The sequence below is a fragment of the Bactrocera oleae genome, chromosome 3, assembly GCF_042242935.1.
Source record: "Bactrocera oleae isolate idBacOlea1 chromosome 3, idBacOlea1, whole genome shotgun sequence".
NCBI lineage: Eukaryota > Metazoa > Arthropoda > Insecta > Diptera > Tephritidae > Bactrocera > Bactrocera oleae.
In genome coordinates this window covers 85,183,736-85,205,045 of record NC_091537.1, presented here as the reverse complement: position 1 = coordinate 85,205,045, position 21,310 = coordinate 85,183,736, and the positions used below count along the sequence as shown (strand labels likewise).

At 28.0% G+C, this 21,310-nt stretch overlaps 1 protein-coding gene across 2 annotated transcripts in view; it reads left to right on the top strand.

Moving 5' to 3' along the window:
- Positions 1-21,310, top strand: part of meng (serine/threonine-protein kinase meng-po) — a 42,116-nt gene that overhangs the window by 9,077 nt on the left and 11,729 nt on the right. Inside the window, exon 1 of one of the 2 annotated variants that reach the window (XM_014247146.3) lies at positions 139-1,068. The exons of the other annotated variant lie outside the window; for it this stretch is intronic. Within the exon in view, the coding sequence (XP_014102621.1) occupies positions 1,008-1,068 (61 nt within the window). The 5' untranslated portion in view covers positions 139-1,007. Of the gene's footprint in view, positions 1-138; positions 1,069-21,310 lie in introns of those variants that run through there. 2 annotated transcript variants of the gene reach the window in all.

The window sequence follows — 21,310 nt, the reverse complement described above, 5'->3', positions numbered from 1 at the left end:
TATATACTAACACTAGCGCACATGCCTACGTAGCTAGCCTGTTAACTGTTGTATATATGTATATATGAAATTATGTGGCACTTCCTTGCTGCATTGGCCTGTGCTTCTGCCACAGTCTGGTTATTATCCTCGTCACAGTCCTCATCGAAAGTGCTTGCGCTGCAGTAGTGTACACGGCTGGCTCTTCGTGTGTTAGCTAGCTGATTCGCAGTTATTCGCCCACCGTTTCTTAACGCTTTTAGTGCCGTGTAATTTGTTGGCGATTTTCCTTTGCAATCATTCAACAAATAGCAAATTTATGATTGTTTTTTTAGACGCATTCAATGTCAAGTGGCGCGTTGCAAATCATGCATAAACTAACGGTAGACATGGAGTGAGCTGTGCGCGTTAAAAAAAAATAAAGAAAAGTGAAGCAAAAAATCTCGTTGGCCTCAAGTGGTTGCGTGCATGCGTGGCGTGGGCGCGTGTTTCTAGTTGTTGTTGTTGTGGTCGTTGTCACGTTCGTGTAGTTCCTGTTGCACGGCTGATTGCATCGACAATTTTCCGTCACTTATTGTTGCTGTGGTCAACAACAAACACTCGGCGTGTGTGCTGTCAAGCATTGCGCTCATTCCTGTTTTCCGCTAACACATACACAAGCACGCACACTTACTTGTAATACATACAAACAAAACATTTGTAAGCGCTAGTAAATTTATTGAAATTATTTACTTTGCTGGTATTATTAAATGCGTCATTAAAAGTTTTTATTAAGCGCATATTTCATATTGAATTGCCTAATTATCGCGTGCGTAAGTGTGTGTGTATGCGCATAGTTTCTTCATTTGACTGTTTTACGTTGTCTACGGTGTTGTAAATAACCGTGAAAAGACACTTGTGGCGGTTCAAAATATTGCGCACAATAAAAGTGCCATTAAAACAGCTTACATTGTTGTTGCGGAAGCGGGAGTGTCGCACACGGAATTTGGTAGCGCAGCACATACATACACATTTTTACACCTACAAAAATGCAGTGGATGCTGTTGAAGAACATTGAAAAGACGTTGGCTTATGTGAAACGCATGAAAGGTGAGCGACGCACAGTTTTTGTAATTTATTGCATTTTATTGCTGTGATAGACGTGGAAATGCAGCATTATTTGTAGGAAAATTTAAAGAAAAATACCAGTCGGTTTTGTTTTTGACATTTATGCTGTTTTAATGTGCATTATGCAGCTTATTTGTAGTTTACTATATAGTTTTGAGACTTCAAAGCGACAATAAGTTAATTTTAGTTTATAAAAATTTAGAACACTTATCTCGGGTAGGTATTTTGATTATTAATTTTTTTGATATTTTTTTTCTCTTAAAATTATAATTAAAAATTTTTCTATTACCACAGGTTTTTTATTTTAAAAATTTGAATATTTTTGTTTTAAAATCGAGGTTAATACTTTTTGAGAATTATTATTAATTTTTTCAAATTCGTATTTAATATTTTTGTTTTGGTGTAAAAATAAAATTTTTTTTTAGAAAAGTTGTTTTTGAGAAACATTTTTTTTAAATATACATTATTTTTTTAATTTCAAAATTATTAATTTTTTTTCGAAAATATGGTTTTAATGTGTTTTTGAGAAAAGCTTTGTTTTTTAATATATATAATTTTTTTGAAATTCGAATTTAAATAGTTTTCTTTTCAGAAAAGTTTATTTTTGAGAGTAATATTTTTTTTCTAAAATTTGAAATTTAATATAAATGTATTTTTTATACTCTTTTATTTTCGTAAACTGCAAAGCGACAATAAGTTAAATTTGTTTTATAAAAATTCAGAAGTATTCGAGGTATTGCTGTTTTCTACTATAGTTTTTTAATAATTTGTTTTCGAGAAATTTAATAATTTATAATTTTTGAATATGTTTTTTTTGAGAAATCGAATTTACTACTATGTTTTTGAGAATCATTATTTTTTTGCTTTCAAACTCAAATTTAATAATTTTCGTGTGTGAGTGGGAAAGAGAAAAGTTTCTTAAGAACTAGTTAATTTTTTATATTGAAATTAATTATTCTTTTTTAAGCTTTATTTTCGGGAATTATTGTTATTTTGGTTTTTCAAATTCGATTTTATGATTTTTTTCGTATTCGATTTTAATAATGTTAATTTTGAGAAAATTTTGAGAGCTATAATTTTTTCCAATTTGCAAAAATGTTTTTTGAGCATTATAAAGAAAAAAGTTTTTTAAGAAACTCAATTTTTTTTTTTAATATTATTTTTTGCGAATTAATATTATTAATTTTTTGCAAATTCAATTTTGATAACGTTTTTACAGAAACACATTTTTTTTAAAAATTATTATTAGGTCTTTCAAATTTTTTATACATATGTATAAATTACAACTATTAGATATGAGTACTCATGATTCATGTCATTAGCACAAAAAAGTAAGTTCACATTAGTGCTAGCATTCATAATGATAAAGTCAGCAGTTTGCAGTCTTTTTATGATACAAAAATGTATTTTTCAAATATTTCCACCAATAAAAAGACACAAAATCATAAAAATTTAAACAAGAAAGACTTGAGGAAAGCGTAAAAAAAGACAATTTCACTTATTTATTTGAAATATTTTCGCAAGCAGAAGCACCTCTTCTAATAACACAATCATATATAATTGAATCTTGATGGATACTCATAAAAAATTTATTTCATATACATATGTATATATACTATACGTAAACCGCACGAATTATTGCATACACCCAATATAAAATTGATAATCAGGAAAAAAGTTTTTTTTAAATAAGTTTATAAATGTGACTCCCTTGTATACGTCAAACAATCTTTAACATAATTGAATTTGAATTTGATCATTTTACGTAAAGTATAACGTACGACAAATAACCTAAATTTGTTAAGATGTTATTGCACACTATAGAGTTGTAAAATATTATTTTTTTTAATAGCGCATTTCAAACAAAAATTTTTTTTATAATTTTACTTACTTCAAAAGATTCAAGATTTTTTGTTATTAATTTTTCGCTGTAAAAACTGAGTGTAACTGCGCACCGTGGCGTATGCGTAACTTTTTTCTATATACACATGATTTGATATAATTACAAGTGTTACTATGCTCCAAATTTGGCTATTCCCATACAACTATACTGCTTGCACATTTTCAATGGCTTGCAGCGGCAATGCACCTATTTAGTACGCTTAGCCTTCAAACGCTCGTTTAAAAGAAAATCGGCCAATAACCGCATGCATGGTGTCTAGTAAATTATCAAGCATAATTTATTACCTACTTTAACATAATTCTTACTACTTTGACGTCAGAATGAAGAAAACAAAAAATTAAAGAAAATTTTACAACAAAATGTTCATTTTGCGCTTTGCAGAAATTTTCAAACTGTGTGCGCTATTCGGTATTATAAAAATTTGACTTGTAAATTGTAAAAGTGTCAAAAAATGTCAACATTATATTACATACATAAACCAACTAAATTGAATAAAAAAAAGAAAAACAAACAAAACAACGCAATTTCTGTAATGCAATGTGATTTTAATGGGCCACTTGTGACGCACATGATAGCCATTGACAAACAAAAATAAGTGCAAAATTAAAACAAAAGCAGCGAAAAAATACTAAAAATCAGAACAAAGCAAAACAAAGCAAAAAACATTTGAATACACATAAAAAATAAAGAAAATAATACTTGAAAAAAGTGAAAAATATAACACTTGAACGGCCGGCATTACATGGCGTGACCAGACGCGGCGAAGTCGCCAACTCTTTAATATGTCTGCGATTTACTTACGCTGCTTTATTGGCGTCGACTGACTTTTGATGCGTTTAATTATGAACTCTATAAAGTGAATTTTGCGCGTTAAAGCCTTTTTGAGTTTTGAATTATTAGTTTTTAATTTTTTAGTTTTTTCTTTAAATATAAAAATATACTATAAAAACCACATTTCACTACTAGTATTTATTGAAGTTCAACGCCTATAAATACACAGCCTAAGTTTATTTAAAATTAATTTGCACGCACTTTGATATGCATTGTTCACTCTTTTCCACTACCCGCTTATCAACGTGCCTGCGTATTTTTAAAAATATTCATTTGTCTATGCCAGGGTTGTTGGTCCCTGCGTCTGTCCGTACTTGCGTCGTCTGCCCAAGACGGTCGTTAGGTAGGCCAATGGGTTCGCCAAGTCGGTTGTTGGCTCAAGATAAATAATTTAAAAATATATTGCGAAAAAAGTGAAAGCGTGAATGCGTGGGCTGATTGTCGCACAACTGTGAAAAACAACAAAAACAAAAAATGAACAGAACTGATTTAAAAAAGTGCTAATTTGTAGAGCTCTATATGAAATATACCTATACATATGTACTTATGGCACTTTATGCATGACATTGCAGCAATGTTAGAAAATATGAGATATGAAAATATGGGATAGTAAAAATTACTAAAGTAAATATTAAAAAACATTAAAAAAAATTAAAAATTTAAAATAAAATACTATAAAAAAAGTTAAATTAAATCAACTATAAAAAAATGTAAAATAATATCAGAATTAAATTATATAAACTGTAATAAAATAAAATAAATAATAAAGAATATAAAATAAGTAAAATACAGGAAAATAAATATATAAAAACAGATAGAAATTTAAATTATATAAAAATATATAGAAAAATTTAATAAAAATAACAAAAGAAACTACATAAGTAAATAAATTAATAATAGCAATAAAAAAGGTTAAGTTAGTTTAAGGAAGTTAAATAAATAAAATAACATATACATATATATATAATAATTTAAATAAATAAAACAAAAAGTTAAAATAAAATTGTAATAAAAAAATAAATTATATAAAAAGAAAAAGCTAGAAAAATTAAAAAAAAACACATAAATAAAAATGTTTAAAAAAGTAAACTAAAAACAAATTAATGGAAATTTGAAAAATATAAGATAATAAAAAAAATTTAATAAACTGCAATAAAACTAAATAATTAAATAAAAAGATGTAAGAAAAAATTAAATAATGCAAAAAAATTAAATTCCTTTAAATGCAATGAAAATAAATTATAAACACAGTTATTGAAAAATTAAACAACTATAACTAAATAATACAAAAGAGTAAAACTGTGAATTAAAATAAATTGTAATGCAAAAAAAAGTAAATAAAAATAAAATATTTAAAAATATTATAATAAAATAACATAAAGAAAAGATAATAAAAGAAAAATTAACAAATAATTTAAAAATGTGCAAAAAAATAAAATATTCCAATGAACAAAATTAAAGAAATAAAAAATATAATGAAACAAACTACAATAAAAAATTATTCAAATAAATACTAAAATAATATAAAAAATTAAATTAAATAAACGGCAAAAAGCAAAATTATTTAAATAAATAAAAACTAAAAAAAAATTTTAATAAAAAAAATTAATTAGATAAAAATAGTTATTAAAAAAAGTTAAAATAAATAAAATACAAACAAACAAAAAAATTTAATACAAATAAAATAATATTATGTATACATATATATATATGAATAATACAAAAAAATTAATTAAGTAAAATATTTAAAAATATATGAAAAATTAAACAAAAAATAAAATAAAACAAATTGCAATAAAAAAACAAACATAAATAAGAAATAATATAATAATAAAAAATTAAATTTATTTCATAATAAAACAGAATAAATTTTATAAAAATAGTAATTAAAATATTAAATAATTTAATATCTATACACAGTGTATTTCACCAAATTTATAATCGAAATCATCATCATTTTAAAGCTTATTAGATAATAAAGTTCACTTTTTTTTATTCTTATTATTTTTTACTTAACTATTAAACTAAGTTTTGTTTTTCTTTTGTTGGTTTTATGTTTGTATTTGATTTTGGTATATTCCACATTTTTTTTTAATAGTTTGTTTTTTTATTACTCGCTGATACCAAGCATGCAAAAAAACGCAGAACAATATTTCAAACTTCGTGGGTGCGTAAAAAATAAATAATGTTAATGAAGCTGAAAGGTAGTAAAATACATACATATGTATAAACTTTAATATACATTTATACTTTCACATATATACTCGTATACATATACATTTTTGCACAGCATATACTTGTAGATAAATATTCTTTCTCTTTCCCGCACTCCCAGCCGGTAAAAATTTTTAAGCAAAATAAAAATATTTTTGTTTTCTACGCATTTGGTGAGAAAACAAGTGCAAGCTATGCGCCTGATTGTCAAGACTTTTGGACAGTTGACTACCGTTATGAGTACACATTCAACAAAATATCACGAGTTTTTGCCGCCTCAGCACCAAAACTGTCGCGCTCATAAATTTACAGTGGCAGTGATGCGAAAAAAAAAAATCAAAAAATCCTTATATAAAAGCATATAATATAGATTATTTTGTCAATAGCTTTCGGTTAGTGGGCGTGTTCTTCGTTGCGGTACATATAATCCATGTTGCTCTCTACCCTTATGTCTACTTATATTAGTTCTGTTCTTGGCAATTTTTGATCGAATTTTGCCGCTATGACGCTGGCAGCGTTCGCTGATTGCTGTGATTGGCAGCGCTGTCGCATTGCCAAATGTGGCTGGGCATTCGTAATTGCCGACATTAAATTGACATGTAATTGAGGTGGGTAAAAATATAAAATAGATATGAAATTAATAATTTATGTGAACGCTGGTGGTTGCATGCGCGACACGCGAAATTGACAGTATTAGTCAATTAGTATAAATCTAATTTGGATATGTGAAGAGCAATAATATTATATTAGTGTAGGTAAAGCTTGTGGAGTTGATAATAAGAGACAATCAGTTAATAATAGAATTTTTATTTATGTAGAGTAGGCAGTGTATTTTCATTCTTTGAAATATATCTCGCGAGTTTTGGCAAACCTTTTTGTAAAAAAAAAGCCCTAAATTTTGGAAGAACCGAGTTTTAGTATACAAACAAAAACAAAGCATAAAGAAGAAAAACATTAATTTCGGCTGAGCTGAAGCTATAATATCATTCACAAATAAAAAGGTTTTCCATACAAGATTTTGACTTTGACCGATCAATTTGTATGGCAGCTATATGATGTAGTGGTTTGGTGTATATAAAATTTTCGGAAATCATACCAATCCTTTGGAAAATAATTCATGCCAAATTTCATTAAGATATCTCGTCAAATGAAAAACTTTTCCATATAAGCACTTGATTCCGATCGTTCAGTTTGTATGACAGCTATATGCTATAGTGGTTAGATATCGGCAGTTCCGAAAAATGAGCAGCTTCTTGGGGAGAAAATTACGTATGCAATATTGCAGATTGATATCTCAGAAACGGAGGGACAAGTTGATGTATATTCATAGACGGCAATGGGTCTCCGACGTTTCATTTTGGTTGTTACAATTTTTGGGTGGCAAACTTAATATACCCAGTTTAAGTTATAAAAACGTATACACATGCGTACATTTTATACCGTTCTGCTAAATATTGCTTAACATTTTATGCAGCACGTCAAAAAGTAAAGTTAAAAATTCCAACCATCATTAATAACCGTAGATTTGCTGGTGTTTTCGTCAAGGCTTAAGAAGAAAATATCTGTATTTTATATATATATATATTATAGGGCTTAAGAAGAAATATATTTGTATATCTTAATTATTTTATTTGCTTATTTGGTTTTATTGATTTTTATTTTTTTTTTGATATTTTTAAAAATATTTTTTATAGCTTTTTATTTATTTCTTTTTGGCTTTTCCTCTGTTTTCCAAATTTTTGCCACACTTCTCCATAAACATTCATACATATGTATATATGTTCAACAAGTTTTCTATGTTTGTCGTTTCGCAGCTTAATTTCCAGTTCCTAGAATTTCACTACAAAAAAACAAAAACGTCAATATCAAAATTCAAACCAACCAATAAATATTGTAAATGTTTATTACACTCTGTATATATTGAAATTAAATTTCCTTTGTTTTTTTTTCTACGCCGGTCTTTTGCAAAAGGTCTATTTTGTAGCGTAAATAATTAGCAAACAGCTAGTATTCATTGTTGTTGTTGTATATAGAAGCTAATCCGTACTACGCATAGTTTTTATATTATAACGTTGTTTTTAATAAATACCTACTTTTTGCGTTGGCGTATCTAATTTTTTTCGTCTTTTTAATTAACCAACAGTGCCGCCCGCTTGTCTATTTTGTTTTCGAAGCAGTTTATCATTCAGCTGCTGTTTATTTGTAATCAACGTTTTTAGCTTATTTTCATATGCATATTCTTTGATTACCTGCTATGCGATGTGATGACTAATCGATGATCGCACTTTTTTACACATTTTTGGCATTTTTTTTACCAGAAAAGTATAAATAATTTTTTACGCTAGTGTTAGATCGATTAAGCGCTTTGAAATTTGTATTTTGAAAAAAAAATTTGTTTTTGCAAAAATTTTTATTCACCCACCATACTTGCTAATTGGGTAAATGCTCTACTAATTATTATGGAAATTAGATAAGTGTTTCAGCGAGATACTTTATGCTTCAATCTCTAGAACGTGTAAACAGCATATAAGCGTTTATCGATAAACATAATCGTTTCAAAAAATATAGTTGTAAATAGTCCTTGTTGCTGTATATTTAGTTTGTCACGAAGTTTGTAACAAGGAAAAGTTTGTCAGAAGGAAACGGCACAGACCTTATATATTATAATACTTGTATATGTATATATAAATGATCTGACATTTCTGTCTGATTACTCTACTAGTCTCTCTGTTTTTGAGACATCGATCTGAAATTTTATACACGTATTTTTCTCCCCAAAAAGCTGCTCATTTGTTGGAATCGCCGATATCGGACCTCTATATCATATAGCTGCCATACACACTGAACGAACAAAATCATTCCTTTGTATGGAAATTTTTTTTATTTGATAACATATCTTCACGGAATTGATTATAGGATATTGTGCAAGGCAATGCTACAATTTCTGAATGAAATGTTCAGATCGGATCACTATAGCATATAGCTGCCATACAACTTGTTTAATAAAAATCTAGTTCTTGTATGGAAGGCTTGTTTATTTAACAAGGATATTTATTATAGCTTCGGTTGAAAAAATTTAAAAAAATTTATTATGAAAAATATTATTTGATTATAACAAAACCTTCTTACCATAGTAAAAAAAAAAATAATAATTATGATACACTTTATTGTTTTTAACAACTTTTCTACCTAATATAATATAATCTCAAAAATTTAAATTTCACCTTTAATAGCACTTTTCCAACTTAAAGCCAAAAGCAACATTTATTTATATTTATATCTAGTAATAAAAGATATCCACCTTCAAATTTAATTAAAATTGTGTTAAAAATAAATTCTCAAGCTAGCGTGTAAACATTTCACATGCTTATTTGTACGTAATGTAGCATTTAAAGATAATTTTATTACAGCATTTATTTTGCTTGCTTTATGTTTTACCGTTAAATTAGATGAATTCTTCAATCATCTATAATGCCTAATAAATACTCTGCATAATGCCGTAACGTGGAATTAACGTTGAATATTTGGTGATTAAAAGCGCATGTGTGCCTTTCTCATATTTTGAGTGGGCGTGAGAGATATTTTTAATTAGTAATAATTTAAGATTTCATTAATATATATTTTATAATTTTATATCTCATTTTGTTGTTGTTAATTTGTTGAATTTGCTTGACACGTGTGCGACTAAGGTGAAAAACATGTCAATCATTGGTGATTTACAATAGCTATGAGTCATATGATTTTTTATACAATGTGTTAATACCCAGTAGAGATTTTTGGAAATTGTGTGCTATTACGTTTTTCGTTTTTAAAAAAATGCTTTTTGTGCTCCAAATGCCGTGAAAATTGAATTCAAAATATTTACCTGAAACTGCTAACAGTTCGTAAGATTTGTTGAGATATCGATATTAATCGATTGCTCTGTTTATAAATCAAAATAAACTTTTGACATGCTTAACAATATTTTATGGAATATTTTAGCGTTATTTCCAAATCTCAACTATTGAAATATGATAAAAATGAAAATTTTTATTTTTGCGCTAAACAAGCGGATCTCACTATACACATATTTCTTACAAGCCCACTAAGTTTTTACAAGTTCGCTCACTTTTTATGCCAATGTGTGTGTTTTTATTATTTTTATTGGTTTTCAAATAAACAGTCGGACAACTGAGGCACGCGTCAATTAATCGGATAATAAAAACGACGAAATATGCTTTTGATGGGAAAAAGTCTTACTTACCGTAAAACTTGTTAAATGGTTTACGAATTAAACAAACAAAAAATGAAAATCCATCGAAAAATTAATTAATTAATTGTAAAAACAGAAAAAAAACGTCAACTTCTGCTAATATACACGAAGCTGTAATACACTATACACGTGCATTTCTTATAACACAAAAGGGTAGAATAAGATCTTTTACTTGATTTGGATGTGTCAGTTTGTATGGCAGCTATATGCTATAGTAGTCGAACCTAAACAACCTGTGAAAAAATTTAGTGTTGCTTTAAACAATAATTCTAGCCAAATTTCGTGAAGATATCTTCTAAAATACATTTTTCCAAACAAGAAGTTAATTTTGAACGCTTAATTTGTATGGTAGCTATATGCTATAGTGGTCCGATATCGGCGGTGTCGACAAATAAGTCGCTTCTTGGAGAGTAAAGCACGTGTGCAAAATCTCAGATCGATAACTTAAAAACACAGGGATTAGTTCGCGTATATGGAGGAGGCATGGCCAGATCGACTCAGCTTGCCACGCTAATCGTTTATAACTAATAATTTGCCGGTTGTCCGATTTTTCATCTGGATAGTCAAATTTCGTGGTAAATCTGATATTCGATATTCAAGGTATAAAAATACATTTTATGAAAAAAAAGAAACCGATTTCTGCTGAAATTTTAGCTGTTTGCTTTTATTTTTATTTAGTTTCCGTTTTGTGGTGTTAATTTTAAAGCATTTTTTTACTTTATTTTAGTTGAAATGTCTGAATTATTTTTGTATAAATTCTAAAAATCACTTCCTAATTAGGCATCAATTAATTGATTGCTACTATTTTTACCTGTGTATACTACATAACCAGATAAATTATTTGTAAACAAATGGCCGTGATTTGGTTTTGAAAAATATGTTTTAATTTTTTGTTTTTTTGGTAATTGTTGATTTCTTTTCTTTGTTGATTTGCGTCAATTATTGACGTATTTGATACTATATTTGATGCATTTCGAAAAATGGATATATTGTAGACAAAATGATGAAATAATTAGTTTGTAAAAGTTGTCAGTTGACAATTGAGTTGTAGCATTGGGTAAAATACATATTTATGGAAAAATTAGTGAAATTTTAATAAATGTTGTTATAGATCTGTTTAAGTATAGCTATCTCATATCTCAATCTACTTGATTGCCGCAACAATCGTCTAATTGATTTTCATTGGGTCCACAATAATCCATCATGCATATAATCGTTTCATTAGTTACGCCACTAAGTCAAGCCTACTTCTTTTATGTAGCTATATTTGAAATACAATACGAATAATAACGTATAAATGTTGAATAAAAATGATTAAAGAATATACACTAGTATACAAATATAGATAAAATATAATATAGTAGTATAATAGTAATAAAATAATCATCAGCTCTGATCTTCTTCGGTGGTATTAGCTATGTTCATCACCTGATCATCAGCTAATGACTCATATAGACAAATTTGATCGTGAGCTGCTCCTTTAGAGTAACATTGTTTATGAAAAAGACAGTGGATAGATGATTACAGCTATGTACGTGTATTTGACCATCAGCTGATTCCTTCTTTGAAGATCAGTGCCGATAAAATTAGTGGTCAAGAAAGAGAGCATAAATGATTTTCGGCGTATAAATATTGAACATCAGCTGATGCCTCAGAACTGTGCGTAAGGACTAATAGTCAAAGTCTTAAAATGCTAATTGCCAGAAAAACAGTTTATTCTTTAAATTTTTTTTTTTATTATTTATTTACAAATATTTTGTTATGCTTTGAATGGCGTATATTAAGTTTAAGTCACTCAGTTTTTGAGATATCAAGTTGAATTTCGTACACGTTCTTTTCTCTCCAAGAAGCTACTCATACAAACCGAACGGTCAAAATCATGTACTTGTGAGAAAAACTTTTTTATTTGACCAGGTAGTTTCAAGACATTTGGCATGAATAGTTATCCAAAGCATCGGTACAATATTCGAATAAATTGTTCAGATCGCCTCACTATAGCATATGGCTGTCATACAAATTAAACGATCAAAATAAAATATCTGTATAGGAAATTTCCTTATTCATTTAGATATTTTCACGAAATTTGTCATAGCTTATTTTCCAATGCAACGGTATAATCTTCGAACAAATTGTTCAAATCGCACAAACTGACCGATCAAAATCGAGATAAAGATCTTTTTATACACTTTTATGCTATAAGAAATGCATCTGTGAAGGATATTATAACATAGCTTCGGTGCAGCCGAAGTTACTGTTTTTCGTCTTGTTTTAATTTTTCAAATAATATTTTTTTTTGACTATTTCTTATTAAGTATGTGTATTGACACTTCTTACTTACATATAAAGTTTGAAAATAATTCCTGCACATGCAACGTATAAATTTGCATATGCAACATTTCAACACCTCACAACTGTAAATACGCATTTTGTGTATCATCTAAATACGGTGTATTTATAGGCGCCAACAACTGCAGCTTTTCCAAACTCTGAACAGTAATAGTTTGCAGAAACTAACAGCGGGCAATTATAGCTATATATATATACAAATGCATATATATATAACCATATCTATGTATATATATATTATACAATCATATATATATATATTTGTATGATTCGTATATACTTGATTACATGCATGTTTTGCTGTTAACAACGCTCAGCGCATATAGAGCATGCAATAAACATTTGTTTGTAACATATACATACATATTGTTTTTGATAAATTACTAGGTATGAGCTTACGTCGAGAAGTGGGCGGGTCAGTGTACGTTGTGCTTTCGACAAATCAATATTAAATAAGGCAATCGTAAATATTATTGCAAAGCCATACGTTAAGGCGAGCGTGAACATATATATGTATATATGTACATACATACACACATTTATACACATATATACAAAGATACATATTCAGATATATATACACATACATATATACTTACACATGTGCTTGTGTGCGCTCGCATCTGCCATGAATTCGAATTTTAATGTGGAATTTCCAGCAGCGCCGCTTGTAACAGATGAATTTGTACTTTTCAACATGATGACAGGTAATGCATGTAATCTAATTTGATTTGTCGATTTCCTGAAGCAAATTACTGCAACAAATAATGTATTGAATTAGAAAATACAAGAAAAATTCCCAAAAGCAGCGTTGAAGATTTACACAAGTTGCAGTTGTTGCTGTTGTTCATTTCACAAGCAACAAATTATATGAAAATATATTCATATGCAATATTGTGCATACACCAGCGCACTAGAAACTAGCAGTTAACAAAAATTATTGCATCCTTGGTTTTGAAAAATTGGAAAACTATTTTGAATTTTTATGATGCTGCTTCAAAATAATTGCATATTTCATTAGCGTTCATTACCAGTGCTAATAAATGGTTATTATGATGCTGCTTGACATTTGTTGACCGGGTAATTAGCGCATAATTAAGTGAAAGTGCTTAGCGAAGGACACTGAAAATTATTATTGACAGCTGATTGTCACCAAAATTATGCAAAATTATGTATATATTCATCTCTAAAATGCAAATAATATGTTTCGGTATATATGTTTGTATGTTTGTATGTTTGTATGTCTGTATTCATATTTGTACTAAGCTTAAATGATAAACAAGTCATTGAACGTTGCACGCATGCGAATAAATTTTGCGCTGTAATAAATCTATATTTTGGCAAAGTCGAAGGTCTTCAGTTTAATATTTCAAATAAAATATCATTTACTAACATACAAGTATAACATAATGTATAGAGTAATAAGTAAAATTGACTTTATCGCTCGAAATACTTTTTTTTTAATTTTCCATGATATAAAATTTTGTTTTAAAAATCTTATCCAAAATTTTTATTTTTGAAATTTAAAATTTTTGAAAATTTTAGTTTTTGAAATATTTTTCTTAATTTTTTTTTGACGTAAAATTTTCTTTGATAAATCGAATACAAAAGATTTTTTTAAACTTTCGCTAAAAAAATATTTCTCTTTAATTTCTTCTGATACAAAAATTAATATAAAAAATCTAATTTAATAAAAAATTTTGCAATTTTTTGCTTAAAAACATATATCTTTTAAATTTTTCCTGACATAAAAGTTCATATAAGCAAATTTCAAAATTTTTATTTACAATTTTTTGAATTTTGTTTTAATTTGAAATTTTTCAAAATTAAAATTTAAAATTTTTTGTTCAAAAAATATATCTTTAAAATATTTCCTAACATAAAATTTTATATAAAAATTCGAATCCCAAAAAATTTCGAAACATTTTTATTTAACGTTTTTTTATTTAGTTTAAATTTGAAATGTTTCAAAAAAAAATTTAAAATTTTTTGTTCGAAAAATATATTTTTAAATTTTTCCTGACCTAAAATTTTACATAAAAATTCGAATAACAAAAAAATTTATAAATTTTATATTCTTTTGTTTTAATTTGAAATTTTTTTTACTTTTTAATTTAGTAAACAGTATTTTTTAATTTCGTTCAGTTTTACTTTTTCCGGTAAGTGACAACTATGTTCCAAAGTGTATTAAAATAGGCTATAATTTTTAACCGAATATTTTCTGAAAAACATTTTATGTTTGCCAAACATTTAATTAATTGTTTCCAAATTTGAGAAAAAAAAACAAAAATCTGGGTTCTATATTAACATATCAACAATGAATTAACTTTGCATAAAAAAAATGCTACAGTTAACCTATATGAGCTTGCCTTTTGTATCAGAGTATTAATAATGAATTTACCCACATTTAAAAATATTATTTTAATCTCAAAAGCAAAGATCTAGAACTCTATATAAACTCATCGTAATTTTTATAATTATGGTGATATGCTTTTTATCTATTTTATATTAATTTTCATGACATACCATAAAATATAAAAATATTGTAAGAAAGCCTACTTCAAGCAAGTAGGCTCTCGTCAAGAATAAACTTGAAAGTGGTATTTAATGTTAATTTCAGAACCAGCTTAATACAAAATTGATGTCTCAGGCTTCTAAACTTTACTGCATACAAATAGACATACATACTTGTACATATGACTGTAGGTCTATTTAATGTAATCAATATATTTACACATTTCTGAATTCGCTTTGATCTTGCATAACAGTAAATATTTTATTTCAACAAACAGCTGTAATGTAGTTTAATTGATTCGAAAATTACTTTCGTTTCCCACACATTCGAGTCACATTTACTTCGTTGCTTTATAGTCATTTAGTATACTTATGTATATATGTACATATGTGCATTAATTTTGCTTATGATCACCATATTATGAGTGATCGTGACCCAAAAATACATCACATATATTCTTTTTTTGTAAAACACAATATAAGTTTCTTCTCATGCATATCTGACTATTTTTGGCTTTTAGAAAAGTTTAAAAATAAAGGCAATTAGTGTAAATTCATATTTTGATCATGAAATGCAGTTGTAAAATAAACAAACAATCTCTGCCATGAAAGTAGTCGTGCGTGCACATGCATGCAGACTCATGTGCTGCAGGGATTTTGCGACGTGACAAAGATTATGTATACGCCGTGCAGTGCCAAATCAAAATATTTAACAGCTACACAAACACACAGCAGGCGCAATGGAGCAGAAATATATTATATATATTTGATTTATGATTAACGAAATTAACATAAATATGAGCGTTTTGACTGCGACTACGTTACTCGGGTTCAAAGCACTTGAATGCTGTAAATTTGAACGTTACCCATCGTCTTTTGACGAACAAAATTTTCGCAGTAAGTCAAATGCAATTATAAGTCACAAAAATAAATATAAAAATAAGCGTTTAGCCGAAGTATTTCTATTTATTTATGCCAATAAATCAATCAAATATTTGAGTTTCGTTTATCCATTAACTCGAAGTTAATTGCTATGTAATTGAAAGACAAGAAAAAAAGAAAAATACAGAGAAAAGAAAAAAAAGTAAAGCAAATTAAAAACTTCAAACTAAAAAACGAGAAAAATATTCAAAATGAAGAAAAATAAATTATACAAAAAATCAAACAAAAAAAATATATATTATATTAATAAATAGAAAAAGGAAGTATGGAAAAAAAAGAAAAAATTATGTGAAATAAAAATCAAATCAAGGAAATATAGGAACTAAACGAATAAAAATATATTAAATAGAAAACTATTAACAAGTAGTTATCAAATACAAATAAAGTAAAAATAAAAAATTTAGAAAAAAAAACACATAAATTAAATTAAATAGAAAAATATTATAAAAATAGAAAAAATATATATAAATAAAAAAATAATACAATAAAAAATGTAAAAAATAAAAAAATTAAATAAAGAGCGAAAATCTTTAAAAAATAAATAAAAAGCAAAATGTATATTCCAAAAAATTGCACAATCACATTGTGCATTAAATGCCAATAACAATCAACCGCATGAATAATTGCGATTACTCGCCAACCAAATGGTGCACGCAAACAGACTAAAGGCACATACGTAAGCATATGTACATATACTATATACATTTTTTGCCCACATGGCAACATTCAAAAACAGTAAGAAAAAATATATATTGAAATAAAATAAAACAATTAGGCGCCAAATGCCAATACAATTAGCCGCGTGTTGAAGGAAATGTTCAAAGCGAACACTCATATTTCCCGGTGCGTGCAAATTCATGAGTGTTTCATTTGTGAACACTTTATTTTTGGCCCACGAAAAAACGCCAATAATTAGTTATTAATTGTTATGTAGCCACACGTAGCACAATTTGTTGCTGCTAGTATTTGAAAGAAAATTCTCCTATTACTTTGTAGCTGTCTATCTATATATACGTATGAATCTACAGTGAGAAACTTTCGTTTGGTTATTTTAATAAGAAGGAAGAATTATGAAAGCATATATAATTCAATTGGGTAAATAAATATGTTGGCAGGTGGCAGTGGCTAAATGGAAAGATAAGTATACATACATACATATGTCTATATGTTTATGTAGGGGTGGTAATAAAATTAGCTGGTTATGTCGCACATGTGGAGAAATGGGAGGAAAGTGAAAATAAAAATATAATATGTGGTAAGAAAAAAAGAACAAAACGAAAGAAATTATTGACAATAAAAGTGTGCGATTATATCAACCAGGTGTATAAATAAGAGTAAAAGCAAAAAAATATAAAAAAATTTTAATAACCAAAAAAATATTACAAAAAAAGAAATGAAAAATATTAGTAATAATAAGAAAAAAAAAATTTTTAAATTATAAAAAAAGCTCCATTAAAACTTTTTATAAAATAAAAAAAAAATTTGAATTATAGGTTAAAACTTATATGTTTTAAGCGCGAGTATTGCAAAATAAAAGGAGAGTTATGTATATTATATAAAAACGTAGAGATTTTAGAGAATTCTAAAAAGATTTATTTTTTGATTCAAAGCCTATGTTGAAATCCTGAAATTATAAAGAACAAAACTTCATTTAAAATTTTTATATACTAAAAACCAAATTTTGTATAAAAGAATTTATAAATAATATAATAATATGCTATAAAGTAAATAATTTTGCTTGTAGAACATATTTTTTTGACAAAAAATTTCAAAAGTTCTTTCCATCAAAACAACGTCAAAAATATTGGCTATTAATCTTCAATGATGAATTTTTAAAAATGTCTCCTTATTTAATATTAGAAAACCGTTAATATTTATGGCATAAAAGCATAGCAATTTTTATTTATTTATGCATAAAGACATGTAGGAGCGAAGGTAAAATTTATCTACAATTAATTATTAAGCAATCTAGGTGTTTAATTATTAAAAATTCTATCGAATACAATTATTACCGAAAATCTTGTGAAAATTTCGTAAACACCCTCTTCCTTGTATATTATTGTGAAAGCTACCCGTTATTGTGGTTGCTTGCCTACATTTCGGAGCTGAGAATAAAATTTATCTACAATTCTTTATTAGACAATTCAGTTGTTTCTTTATTGAAAAATCTATCAAATACCGTTATTCGAAAAAATATTGTTTACATTTCGGAGTGAAAATAAAATTTTCTGAAATATGGAGAGAGTCATATTTCTTTTATAGCATTGAGCGAGTAAACCGTAATTGTGGTTGCTTATAAACTCTATGGATTAAGGGCTTGACTGCATTTAGAAGCGAAATCAAAAAGTCTTTACAACTTTTCATTATGCAATCTCCATGCTTTATTATTTTGAAATCTATCGAATACTATTATGCCAAAAAAATGTTGCCTACATTTAGGAGCGAAAATAAAAAATTATGAAATGTGGAAAGAGACATTCAACCTCCGTAAAAGCTCACTTACTTTCCCATGGTCTTCAAGCGCACTCATTAGTTCTCCCAGCCCTTCCATTTTATTCTTACATTTTCATTTCTAAATCTAATACAACTGATGTACAGCCATGCATACATACACTCTTTACAAATCCTCTATCAGCAGCCACTTCTCATGTTCAACCTTGTCAACACTTCTAAATTCAAACAAGGCAAGAATTAACACTTATTCTCAGGTGCTTTCCACATGCCTTCACACTGACCTGAACTAATATAATATACCTATGTCATGCAGATAGCACGTGAAATATGTGGAAATCACTGGAGAATGCTTTTAGACATTTTAAGAAAACTGTCACTCAACTACAAGTGAAATGTATTTTCCGGCTCAATTGGCTTGAAACTGTAATGTATGTATGCACTCGTATATGGATTACATGCAAATGTACTTAACTGTAGGCAACATGTCCTGTAGGAAACGCTTAAATAGCCCCAAACTCAAGTGTTTTGCCGCCATCGTGACTACTGATACATTTCATAAGGTTTTGCTTTTTTGTAATAAAAAATTATTTTTCTAAATTTTATTCTGTTGCCCCTTATTAGCTCAAATTTCTTGCAGGGAACCTTATAAAAACTTACACGTATCATAGCTTAAGTTATTTCGAGTTTACATTATTATACAAGCTAATATTGCACGTGTCCAAGCGCTGTACGTTTGTAAATATACTTATGCATGTGTGTGGTTGATCTGCTTGCCTCGCTAACGTTTATAGCTTACCTTGAGCCTTGAGTGGCTTTCAGCATGTAACGTCACAAAAATTCTTGAAAATGTCAAGTCGCAGGGAATTGTTGTTGATGTGGTGACAACAGGTGCCTAAACTATTGAAAACCTAACAAACATACTCTTATGAATATGTAGACATATCAGTTTGCCTTAGCATCACCTGCTCATATATACTTATATATGCCTGTTTCACATGCACTGAACAATTTTGTAGATAACACGATCAGTGTCAGTTGTTTATATATATTTTTAGTCAGTGATTGTTGTATATGTGACCACTTTATGCATGCTCGGTAGAACAGTTTAATATGAACTTTAATATATGAAAGGTTAGCAATTAAACTTTGCCAATATTTAGGCGCATTTATTACCGGACACGTGCACCTAATATGGAGAGAGTGGTGGAGGTAATATCAGCTGATTGTGAATACTTTATATATACTATTCAACAGGGTTTTAAATTCAAATAGCTGATTTTTTTTTTAATTTTGGATTGGAAAGTTGCTCAAATATCCTTCACTGAAGAGACGAATTCATAACTGAATAATAAAGAATTGGACATTCGGAGGAAATTTTATTCGTGTTACGACCGTAATGCTGACTATAGTCAAGTTCTTGGTTCATATAATTTAATATTCCATTTCACGAAATCAAAGTATTTCTGGAAATATGGTATGTTCTTAAGGGGCACACTTAGTGTAACAGCCTAAAATAAATACTATTTTTGGGAATTAAAAAAAAAAATTAGAAAAAATTAAAATTGTAAGTGGGTATTTACACATATTTTTAAAATGCACAGTAAAGTGTCAGTGATTTCGGCCATGTCCGTGGATGAAACCTAAAAAAATGCTGTCTTTATAATCACCTACAATCGAAATAAGTTAATAATTGAAAGAATGTCTACTTTAAAAAAAAGTTGATTTTTAACCATTTTTTGATTGTTTTTGGCCTACCAAATCTCGATTTTTGTTCAGCTCAAAACACTGGTAGGTCATTGTATGGAAAATTCGGTAGTGAACGGATCATTTGTCTCCGAGTTATTGCTCAAGCAAATTTAAAAAATGTAGTTTCGAATGCTTTTAAAGATAAACCGATAGAGGTAATTTAAATGAGCGGCTATACTTTAGAAGGCTGTAACGCAAAAACTATTAGAGATGTCGATTTCAAATTTCAATATGTTGTATGTAAAGGTATAACCAATCGAAATATGAAAAGGTGTCGATGAAATAAACATTTTTAACTAATTTTAAAACAATTTAACTTAGATCTACACATATGTTTATATATACTTGTATTTTATGCATTCTGTTTTTTTAAACAATTTATAATTCCATATGTTTGTTTCCATGTGTTCGACATAACGTGGTCGTCCAAGGTCTATAAAATAAGTTAATGGTTTTAGCAACAGAATATTTTTTGAAATTTTTTAAACAAAAAGTGAATATGCTAATGTCTTCTGTAACTTGCGCGGTTTCTACGCTGGCTAGCTCCGCCGCCGCGTAGGTGTCACCCACACTATTTGAAATACCTCGTATCGCCTGCAGGTTTGCTGCCGTAAAAAAAGGGAGAGCCATAAAAATTCTAACGTAAAAAATAAATATAAAAACTAAAAATAAAATAACAAATTGTAGAAGTTCGGGGGAAAAGGCGATTTTCATTTACTCTTAAAAGCACGAACACGCACACATCATTTAACGCAATTTTGACGAGAAGACGCGAGTAAAAAGTTCGAGTCCGAAAAATTGGCAATTATTTGTATGGTCATAAAATTAAAGATAATGGCTACTACACTGAAACTGCTTTGTTGTTGTTGAATTAATGCCAGCGCCGCCGATACTTTGGGCTATTGGCACGCACAACGCAACGCTTTATCGCCAGCAAGCAGACAGCTCGTCCACGAACAAGCAGCTGCGTGCTACAACAACGTCAAAGTAATAATCAAACACAAAAGACAAAACCAAAAATA